Source organism: Coffea eugenioides, chromosome 3 (genome assembly GCF_003713205.1).
Source record: "Coffea eugenioides isolate CCC68of chromosome 3, Ceug_1.0, whole genome shotgun sequence".
Taxonomy (NCBI): Eukaryota; Viridiplantae; Streptophyta; class Magnoliopsida; order Gentianales; family Rubiaceae; genus Coffea; species Coffea eugenioides.
Window position 1 is genome coordinate 1434146 of NC_040037.1, and position 12002 is coordinate 1446147.

Sequence of the window (12002 nt, forward strand, 5' to 3'; positions counted from 1 at the left end):
TTTCCGTTTGCCTTCATTCTTGAACAGTCATATTCACGATAGAAGAATGTAAGTTAATCATCGCCATGCATGTCACCTTCGTGGTCTTCACCCTATGAGACTTCTAATAGGGTCCTAAGCTTCAATGGCATGCGTCTCTTGGCATGTTATGATGAAAAGTGCACTTTCAACTCCAGAAAGCAAATTAATCATTATGTAGATGGTCCAAGTTGCTGCAATTGGGAGAAGCAAGAGCAAATCACTTCCTACTTTAGCTTTGCTCTTTGAAACTCTTTGAATTGATTTCACCCTTGCAACAGTGACAGTGCTTAGTTTTGAGATTGGGCTGTGTTACATCACCACTTGCATCTATATTACCTAAGAGAATTTGGTAAATATAGAGTATAAGATTGTAGGAGAAACGAAGAAAGTTGAAGTTAAGGTGGTCCTTTTGGAATCCTGCGTTCTTACCCAGTGATCAGGCAACATAGACAAGACAAAACTGAACTGTTTTGCGACGAGTTTGCGGCTTTCACAATTCTAGGTGGTCCTACGAATACGTTTCAAACAACTTGCATCATGTAACTTTGATCTCCAAACAAAAGGAGGGCGAAATTTACAATCTTCAATATGGTGTAACCTATACAGGTGCAAATTGGAGGGAAGGCAACTTTGTCACTGTTGATATATGATGAGAGTATCTGTTTCGTAAATGGGAAGTTCGAAGCAAGAAGTGCATAATAAGGTGGAACCGTGGAAGTTGCCCTAATAATGAATGAGTCATGGGCTGATTCACACTTTTACTTGCAAATCCAATAACTTAAGGGGAAAAAGATGAGGAAAGAACTTAACAGCATCGAAAGACCATTCAAGAAATGCATAGACAATTTGGTTGAACACTACAAATCATTGTACTCTTCTATGGCTCATCTCTGGACGACTGCAGTGAGCCCTCCAGTACAGTCCAGTAGCAAATCATTAAAGGATAGACGACCGTTGCGAGCCCTATTTCAGAAATGTGCATAGTTAGGCATCGAGTCTGAGATGTGGGAATTAATCGACATATCAAAAATGCTTTTACCATATCATATCATTATTGGCATTCATTTCCCATCAACACGCTGACGACACAGACCACCGGTCAAACAGGGGAGGTATGATACAAACAGCAGCATTGTCTGCTTTGGATATCGAGGCTCCTCCCAAAATGTTGGTTTCTTATACGTAACAATATCCAATCATCACCGCAACAACTAATAAAGAATTAGATAAGGTACAGACTCTTGCACAAAGATAAAAAGTGGCCGAAACAGCACAGAATAATAATAATCAAGTATCCAAAATTCTGAAACATTTTCTTTTCTCCGCCAACGAACAAAAACTGTTCCCTGCAGTTGCCTGCCCTCCCACATCTAATCCGTAGTTTTCAACTCTTTCCGTTGCTTTCTTCTTTCCTTTGTAAGTGGTTGTTCGTCTAATTCACTCAGATAGGGCAGGGTGGGACGTCCAGAGTTATACCGGCCTGAATTTGGCCCCAGCCAATAAGACGCCAGTGCTTCTCAATTCTGCGACTGAGGGCAATTTTCTCCCCTTTACTGGTGCAGACAGGAGATGTGAGTTGTAATTTTGCAAATACGTTCTTCACAGCAACAACACGAGCCCCTGTTGACATAGACCCTATGTTCAACATAAGGATCTCTCCCTTGGCTAGCTTTGAGACTCTACCCTGTCTCTCAGTATCCTTTGTCCGGACGCCTAAAAGCCGCCGGAGCAGAAAGAAGTTTACCTGCAACAAATCAATTTCATTAAGGCGATCAATAAGAGCACCATGGCAAATCAATTAAAGGGAAAGCAACACGGGAAGAATTTTACAGCAGGAGGCACTAAATCAACCGACAGAAACATTAGCTACAACATTAAATAAAGCCTCTCAAAAACGTTCCAAGTATTAAACTGCATTACGTTCTCTTCTCAAGCAACTTCTTACCTCCAGTTCAACAAAAACTTCAGGCAACGACCCAACTTCCCCAAGAACCTGACCCACCAATCGATCAGCACGAGTCAATGTAGGGTCCATAGTGGTTCCAACTCCAATAAGGCCTCCTGGCACTGCAAACTGAAGTTCATTTTGTTCGGCAAACAATGACACTATTCTGGAATATATTGGGGTACACTTGATGTTGCCATTCTCATCCTTTACAACAATACCAGGACGAACCTCAATGTATTGGTTTACTTTCAACACACCCTGCATGCAGAAATCAATAAATTCTTAACATCTTTACTGAGCATTTATGGTTTATATGTCATACATGCCTACTAAAATGCTTACTGAAAAGTAAGAAATACCTTCAAGATACTGCCACCAGCGACACCACCTTTAATCTCATCAACTTCAAAACCAGGCTTATTGACATCAAAAGATCGAATAACAATCATATTTGGCGGTGAAATGAAGTTCCTTTCTGGAATAGGAATCTTCTTTACTATATATTCAGCCACAACATCGATATTGTACTTCAACTGTGCAGAAATTGGTATGACTGGCGCGCCATCTGCAACAGTTCCCTGAGAGAGAAATTGAAAGTATTTAGTGTTAACAGAGCATTAACGCAAGTCTATTACATGTAATTGCAAACAAGGTGAATAAACGTCTTTCACCTGTATAAATTTCTGAATGGCTTCATGCTGGTTGATGGCTATATTTTCCTGGACAAGATCAACCTTGTTTTGAAGAATAATTATATGCTGGAGCCGCATAATTTCAACAGCAGCTAAATGCTCAGAAGTCTGAGGTTGTGGACAACTTTCATTCGCGGCTATAAGAAGTAACGCCCCATCCATGATAGCTGCTCCATTAAGCATTGTAGCCATGAGAATATCATGACCCTAAAATAATTCAAGAAAACAAACAAAAGATCTCATTAAGAGAAGCATGAAATTCAACCATAAAGTAAAGTTATCGCCCAGAAGATTAGCATATTTCAAGAAGTATAAAAAGAATAGTAAATCATCTGGGATTACAAACAAAAGCAACAGGAAAGTGAATTTGTCTTTCATCATAAGAGGAGGCTGTTCAATGCTAAGGACTTAAACAGATGCTACTGGCCAAAAGAGGAGGCACCAATTAACAAAAATTCAAAAGTAACCAAAAAAAATTGGACTGGACTCTCACTTAATGCATAAGCAGCATTGAACCCAGTATGTACACCTGTGTAGCAGTAACCTTAAAAATTAGTGAAGACCCAATAGACAAATCAAGTGGACATACTATGATATCAGTGAATATATATGCCATTGCGCGATTATGTCTAGCATAAAGTATAGAGATCTTAGGAAAAGGAACACAGATATAATTACAAATCCTATTAATCAAGGAGACATCTGAAAGCAGCTTCAAAAGATACAAAATCCTTACAGGGCAATCAACAAAAGAGACGTGTCTCAACAATTTCATCCTGCAGTTCTCAAAACCAGGAACGTCACACATGGGACTATCTTCTTTTCCACTTCCATAAGCCCTGAAGAAAATGTGAACATGAGAAATGCAACTTGAAATGGATAACGATAACTACAACGCCCTGTAGACAACAACTTACTTATAGCACATGGGTCGAGGGCATTTATCATCCTCACATTTATATATCTTGGCATTGGCATAACCAAGCTTTATAGTAATATTACGCTCCAGCTCATTTTTAAAACGAACAGTCTGCAGAATCAAACAAGACAACACGATAAAGAGCTGTATAACAGCTACTGATCAGACAAGATACTCACAAAAGGAAAAATAAAATAAAGAATAGACTTTTAAACTGAAATAAGCTCCTAAAACACAAATGCACCAAAAAGTAGCATCTACACTCAAAATTGTTATGTATGAAGAGATGTGCCTTTCATACAAAAACCACAAAACAAACCCTCAGTACTCTGTTGGCCACAAGATAATCTGAATTCAACTCTGAAGAGATTGTCTTTCCAAGAATACTCTCACAACTCATTAACACACCACCTCACATTATGAGAGATTTAGCACCCAAGAAAAAGTGTGATTGCTTCGGCATGAAAACAAAATAAATCTAAAGCCCCTGAGAAGAATGCGATCTAGACCAGTTTCACTTTATTTTCTTACATATCAATAGAGAATTAAAATTACACTACAGGCAAACTTTCCTGTAAACTACAACTTCTTAACCCGAGGATACAATCTCTAAGCAAGTTTTCAGGTAACAGCCCAAACTTAAAAAGACAGTGAAATGAAATAACCACCGTACTTGGACACCAGATATGGCTTTCACAACAGTTGACTTGCCATGTGCCACATGACCAATAGTGCCTGAGGAAAACACAAAACGCAAAATTAACAAGTGAGTGGAGTCTTCATAGAGAGACTGAAAATATCAATCAAACACACATAATCACATGTATGTTGGATGAGCATTTATGAATTAGACGAACATCAACGCACCAATATTTATCGTAGCCTGGCGGGAAATAACTTCAGGTGAGAGTGGATGTAGTTTTGTTACATCCAGCTTGCTTAGATCCTGCTCCATTAAACCTTTTCGAGACATTTTTCTCAATCTTCAGTAATTTTGTAACTTACAAGAACAAATTTCCAAATTCAGCGAGAGGGCAGCGGGTCACCACACAAAGCAATTCAACCTGCATCAAACAAAAGCCAATCAATTAGCTAGCAGATCAATGACATCACTAGCATAGACTTCCATTACAGACCAGACATGCGTGCTATTTCTTTTTTCCAAGGAAGACCCAAATAACCAAGTTACAAGGTTTCAAAAAACTGCATGACAAAAATAAGTACCAAATCATGGCTTCACCAACAATAGATTCTCCCAGCTTACATGAATCAGAAAGAATTTTTGTGGATGCTAATGTCCAAACCAGCATTAAGCTAAGAAAACTTTCACTTTTCACTTGCTTTGAGCGATTCACAAACAAGGCCAGTAAGTGCCCAAAATAAGGTACTTAAAAATCTGGAATATTCTTGATTACTTCAAAGATGCATAACAATGCTTCCTCAAAGATATGCATTACTATTACTTCTTGTTCATGAGCTAATATCTTCCTTAAACTGAAAGTCAGATCTATATTTTCCAAAATCATCGAACATTCAGTAAGTGCATCAATACATATCCTATTTCGCTCCACCTCTGCATTAAAATACTCACTCCAATTCACATGCTCTTCTCGATGGACCAAATTTTATTAATATAGGTAATATCCAATGCCTCATGCTAAATATAGAAAATGAGTCTTATGAAAGAAAGGTTGAATCCAAAGCAACTAAGATTTCCCGAGCTCTAGATTCTTTATTTCTTGCACAGAAGATGAATTCTATGCCACAACAGCCAAGCTGCCAGTATCGGAAGTCAAAACTATGCTAAAGCAATGAATTTACAGAAAGGTAACAAAATTGGAGCTTTTTATACTAAATGAGTTTGATACGATTCTGTTAAAGAAACTATACATAGAGCCTTCATGCATACCCCTTCCCTCACGCCCAATTAGTAAATATGTATGGATATATAGTAACAAATTTGAGGCAGCTCAGTATGTCTACCCCACAAAAAGAAATTCTGGCATTGCTCCATAAGAATAGAAATTATACTGCAAGCCATGTGAAGATCAATCCAAGAAAGACAAGATAAAAAATCACTAATACCCTAGAGACTCATCCACAGAAACATCTTTCCAAATGCATCGTTTACTGAATACAGCAAAGAACTTCACAGGGAGGAAAAGGTTTCTTTTTTCCCATTTTTTTTCCTTTCCCATTTTAGTTAGCCCACAAATTACTCAGCAAGCAAAAAAAAAAGATTTTTACATTTATTTTCCCCAAAAATAAGAACCCTAAAATCGAAAAAAGGTACGTTCAAAACCAGACCCAATAAAATCGATAAATTTTCCACCATAGCACTGCTAGGGCTTTGTTCAGAAGAGAATGGGATTGCAGAAAACCCGCAAGAGCTTAAGGCAAATCCCAGATAAACCCACTTTTTCATCAATTTTAGCAAACAAATTCCTATTTCTACCGTTGAATTCTAGCATACTAACAATAAGATTCAAAATTTCTGTCCTAAAATATCTCAAAGGAAAATGGAAAAAAAAAAGAATACGGGAGAAGATGAATGCAATATATGTGTATAAAGTAAATAAATCAGTAAATAGAAAGGCCACTTACCAGAAAATAGGCGATGGAGAAGCTGTAGAGAGAGAAAGAAAGGGGGGTGAGACAGACACAGCTTGACAGAGGAGGAGTTGAGAGCCTGAGCGAGAGGCGTTTAAGGTTAGGGCTTTAGCTATTGGGGTCATAGGAAAAAATTACGAACAAAAGGCTAGTGGTCAAAGATTCTCAGTAAAAATTAAAAACTCAAGGTTTTACTACCCTATAAAGAGCTTTTCTCTGGGTTAAAATGTTGAGGTTAATATTTGCTAAACATGCAAATATACACGTTGCTCTAGATTGTTATTTTCTTTTATTTTGTAAATATCCAAAAAAATGATATTTGGTTTAATTGAATGATTTTTTATGGACTGGCATCGCTTATAGAACACTGGATAGTTTAGGGAGATGCTACGAGACAAGTGACCAAATAAGAAGTTTTTTTTACCAAATAATTGATGACAATTTTATCACAAGGTTTTTTAAATTATTCTAATGATTTTACAATTGTAGATTTTGGGTATTGACATGAATAATGTTCTCAATTATTTGGAAAACAAAACATGATGGAGTCGTTTATTTTTGTTTGCTTTTCTTTTTTTTCCCCCTCCTTGTGAAAGAGGAGATGCAATTCTTATTTGTCCGGTCTTTTATCTACAAACTAATTATTAATCTTCAAAAACTACTGATGTAAGATTTTTCAACTTCCAATCACTCACAAATCGTGAAAAAACTTTGGACGTAATCCAAGTTCTTCTTTCTATAGTTGCTATTCACAAATTTCATATTCTTTTCAAATAGATTTTTGGGTTTGGTTGGTTGAATTGCTGCTTAAGCAATTATTTCAAATAAATTCCCACTTTGCATACCAATGTTTTTAAATCCGAACCGGAGAGTGAACCGAAAAATCTTCCGATTCACGGTTCGACCAATTCGACCCGATTCAAATGTTTCATAATTTTTTATTCATTTTAGTATTAAAAATTTTAAATAAAACTAAAATATTCATTTTAGAAAATAAATATTTAATAAAAACCGATTGTCTATTTATGGAGTGATATGGTTAAGAATATTTTTAATAGGTGTAAATACAAAAATATAATTCCTCATTGTCTATTCTAAAAGTATGACAACAAACAATCTTCACATTAAAAGTATTCCATATACTTTCATGGATAATATAATACAAGATGACATGCCCGAATATTCCTAGTCTTCAGAATCACCCCGAAAATGGCCTTCAAGAAATTGGTTACCATCCTAAAATCTGAACAGGGAAAAGGATTTCTCAACAATTTGGTCATGGCTGCAATTTTCGCCAGCAATTTGGTCATGGCTGCAATTTGGTCATGGCTGCAATTTTCTCACTTTCTTTATGAGTCATGACATGAATTTGTTGTTTGTTGATGTAGACCTATAAGAAAGGCTTGTTAGGGGCATCCACTATGCTCTCCTACTTTTCCTCCAAAAGGCGCCCGAAGTTTATTTTCCTACTGGATTGGACTGCATTTGGTCTTCATACCTTCTTGTCACTAGGTGATCATTTTGATGGGTTCAAAAATAGATAAAGTAAAATAACTTTTCTACTCAAGCCTAAAGGGGACCAAGTTGGATCGGGTACAAGTAAAGGAGCGCCAACCCCATTCAATGGTGCTTCTAACTCGCGCAATCGGGATCGAAAATGCTTCAAGTGCTAGGGGTATGGTCATATACAATCCCAATGCCCTAATCAACGCATTATGGTTATAAGGGACAATGGTGAAGTGGCCACAGATGACGAGTCTGATTATGTAGGGATGCTGCTTTTGACGGGTGATGGGGACTCGGAGGATGAGATTGCACCGCTACCGGGGAATGTAGGATGTTTGGTCGCTCACAGGGCGTTAACCATGCTTGCTAAGGATGACGAGGGGTCTCAACGGGAGAACATCTTTTACACCCGTTGCAAAGTTAAGGATAGGATTTGCAGTTTAATTATAGATGGGGGAAGTTGCACCAATGTTGCGAGTTTACTCATGGTAGAAAATTTGGCTCTCCCAACCAAGAAACATCCACGACCTTATCGACTGCAATGGTTGACAGTTGATGGAGATGTGCGAGTATATAGACAAGTGTCGGTGCCTATTTGCATAGGGAAGTATGAGGATGAGGTGATTTGTGACGTTGTTCCCATGCAACCCACTCACATTATTTTGGGACGACCATGGCATACGATAAGGATGTATCCGTTGAAGGTCGAACTAATAAGTATTCTTTTACCCATGATGGTAGGAAAATTACTTTAGTCCCTTTATCCCCCAGCCAAGTTTGTGAAGATCTAGAGAAGTAGAAACTCGTGACCAACCATGCGGTTGGTCAAATATGTACAAATCATTTTATTAAATTGGGCCTCTCCATTTTTTTTCCCACTACGCTAATACGTCGTTTATGCATTAAACTAAGGAATTAGGGTACGTAGGGTCATGGGATCGAATTTTCTACAAATTTTAAATCCTCTTATTATATGTGTAACGACATTTCTTTTTCTAAAACAAGAAATAATTCGGTTATCGGATTATCTTGTTACATTTATCCCGCAATTTTCTGTTGTTAATCGATACACATAACTCCAATATTAATTTCTATTTGAAATTACTTATTAGCAAGGGATAATTGAATAAACCCCCCTGAGCTTTCTGACATTTGCACTGACCTCCCCTGTGATTTGAAAAACTACACTGACCACCCTTGAGGTTACTAATTCTCTGCAAATTCAGTCCAAACGAATAAAATATTGTTTTAGGGAGTGAAATTAGAATTTTATACCAAATTTGCCCTTTGTGCTACATGTCCAATGAATGACAAAGTACTACAAAGTAATTAACAATTAATAAATTTTAAAGAGTGTAGTTTATAGGCAAATACACATTACCTATTTAAAGTACCGGTTCTTTACAGGTATTTTACTTTCAACATTTAATTTAATACAAATAGTTACGCTCAAATACAGATTTGTATTTACTTTCAAATATATAATTTTTGTTAAATACAAAACCTACCAATCTCTCTCTTCCGTAAAAATATTAATATAACACTTTTTCAATTTTAGTTACAAATATTTATATATTTAACATAAATTAAATGATTTAGAATAAAATGCCCATAAAGAGCCAATACTTTACTCATGTAATGGATGAAAGCCATAAAGAATTAATACTTTTTGGGGTCATTTCTTTTTTTTTAATATTTAATTTATATTAAATAGATAAACTATCGATTTTCTTTTTCAAGAATATTGCTATAACACTTTTTGAATTATACTTACAAACATTGATATGTTTATCATAAATTAAATGTTTAAAAATAAAATACTTGTAAAGAGTCAGTATTTTAAATGGGTAATGTGAATTTGCCCATAAACTACACTCATTAAAGTTTATTAATTGTTAATTGATTTATAGTACTTTGTCATTCATTGGACATGTAGCACAAAGGACAAATCTGGTAAAAAATTATAATTTCACTCCTTAAAACACTATTTTAATCGTTTGGACTGAATTTGCAGAGGATTAGTAACCTCAAGAGAGGTCAGTATAGTTTTTCAAACCACAGGGGAGGTCAGTGCAAATGTCAGAAACCTCAGGGGAGATTTCTGCAATTAACCTTATTAGCAATTCCAACTACTATTTACATAATTTTAATGCTTCTATGGGCATTTATGTTTTGTGCGGTTTATCCCTCCTAACTAATTATTAACCATATGGATAAAAAGGGAACACCTACTGCCACGTAGGATGGTCGTCCGCCTATGTACGGTGTGGCGATTGGCCAGTGGTGAGGATGTCAGGAGATTGGCCTGTACTGAGGTGGAGCTAGCGTTGGGCCCTTTGTTTTTTTTTTTTTTTTAAAAAATTTTATGGTGGAGATTCTGACCTAATGGGAGTGATCCAGACCTATTATTGCATTGACGTTGCTATTGACATTCCATCACAGTAGCAGTTGTGGCTGTTAAGATTATTTTTGGGTTAAAAAGTCTAATTTGCCCTTATTTTCCTATATATTTGCTATGCGTTTGTGTCTCCCGCTTTTTGTAATAAATGTTGGGTGAATGGGCATGTTTCTCAGGAAAACTTGCCGCCACTTTTGGTTCCAGCCGAGAAATTGGCTTCTCTCTGTCCACTCGACAACGCATTGTTTTCTCTACTTTCTTGGTACGATCATGGCAGGTAATTTCGTTTTGCCTGGTGGATACATGGTGCAGCTTTCTGGTGATGTTTCCTTTTTTGTGTCATCTGTTTTCCTTTCTTTTCATTTCCCGTTCAGATTTTTTGTCCTGGCTGCTCTTTGTGCTTCCTGGTCAGTGAATTGCATTGCGCAAATTCTTCACTTGCTCACCTTATTGCTTGTTCGTTCATTTCTTCTTATCCCTGCCTTCTTTTTTGTGATTTTTTGTTCGTATTTTAGATGCTTTGTTTATTACTTAGATGGGATTTTGTATTTTTTGAGTGTGATAGTTGTGTTTTTGTTCTGTTTCTGCTTAGCATTCTTTTTGCTGCATTGCTTTATTCAGTTACGTATTTACCACTTTGCCTATGAGTCACTGTTCCAGTACCATTGGAATCGCTCAAGGTGCCTTTACTTTTTTTTTTTAAAATTGATGTAGTTACTGGCAGGCAGCGTTCGTGCTGTGTCTTTACTACTCGTTGACCTCACAACCTCTTTCAGCTGGGTGGAATACACATGCAGCAACCCCTCTTCCTGTACGTACCGCTATCACCCGCTTCCCTGCACTTCTCTTCTTTGCAACTGGCTCAATTCACCTACTTGTTCAAACTGTTCTTCTGAACCCACCCATCCCATTTGTTTCGACAGCTTGTGCCATCTCTTCCTTGCAAGACCAAGGAACTAGAAAAGAGTAAGGGTGCAGGCACTAGTTAACATCAAACTCTCTTCTCTGTGCTTTTCGTGGCCTATTGGGAGTTTTAACTTCTTTGAAGGTAGCACCGGATCTTTTTTTGACTGGACCCAAGCATTCGGACCACTCATTGGAGCTATGGCTGGTTCATATACTTTCAAGTAATTGTCTCTTGAGTAATACGGATTTGAGTGTTGGTAGTTGCACGAACTTGATGCCCAATTGAAATAGTTTCTCCCTTAATGCATCTTACCGGTGCTCCTTTGCAGATAGAATTGAGAAATTGTGATGAGCCCTAATGTCTTCAAACCCAGATGCTTGCCCCTTTTTGTAATGATCTCTAATCTGTTTTGTCGGTTAATTGCAGAATATTAAACCAATGTGACAATTATACCCTTGTTGGTTCACGCGAATTGAGTAAAATGCAGTGAAAAGTCCTACATTGGAAGTAAAAAACTAGTTCATGGACTAAATTAGTTAAAATATTTCTTTGAGGATTAAATTGATTTAAGTGAAAATGATTAGGGACCAAATTGGCGAAATTCCCAAAAAATTACGAACAAAAGGCAAGTGGTCAAAGATTCTCAGTAAAAATTAAAAACTGATGATTTTACTGCCCTGTAGAGCTTTTTCTCTGGGTTAAAATCTTGAGGTTAATATTTGCTAAACATGCAAATATACACATTGCTCTAGATTGTTATTTTCTTTTATTTTGTAAATATCCACAAAAATTGATATTTGGTTTAATTGAATGATTTTTTATGGATTGGCATCGCTTATAGAACAATAGATAGTTTTGAGAGATGCTATGAGACAAGTGAGCAAATAAGAAGTTTTTTTTGACCCAATAATTGATGACAATTTTATCACAAGTTTTTTTTTAAAAAAATTATTCTAATGATTCTACAAAGATGTTGGTGATTGACATGAATAATGTTCTCA

General features: G+C 36.7%; 1 protein-coding gene across 1 annotated transcript; it reads right to left on the reverse strand.

Annotated features, from left to right (window-relative positions):
- Nucleotides 1–1042: 1042 nt before the first annotated feature.
- LOC113764898 (eukaryotic translation initiation factor 2 subunit gamma-like) lies at nucleotides 1043–6287 on the reverse strand. The gene is made up of 9 exons (XM_027308942.1): nucleotides 6185–6287; nucleotides 4448–4644; nucleotides 4254–4315; nucleotides 3579–3691; nucleotides 3398–3500; nucleotides 2641–2868; nucleotides 2329–2547; nucleotides 1967–2227; nucleotides 1043–1765 (listed from the first exon to the last, which is right to left on the reverse strand). The coding sequence occupies exons 2-9, from the start codon at nucleotides 4551–4553 to the stop codon at nucleotides 1463–1465; spliced, it is 1395 nt and encodes a 464-aa protein (XP_027164743.1). The 5' UTR covers nucleotides 4554–4644; nucleotides 6185–6287; the 3' UTR covers nucleotides 1043–1462.
- Between the last annotated feature and the right edge of the window lie 5715 nt (nucleotides 6288–12002).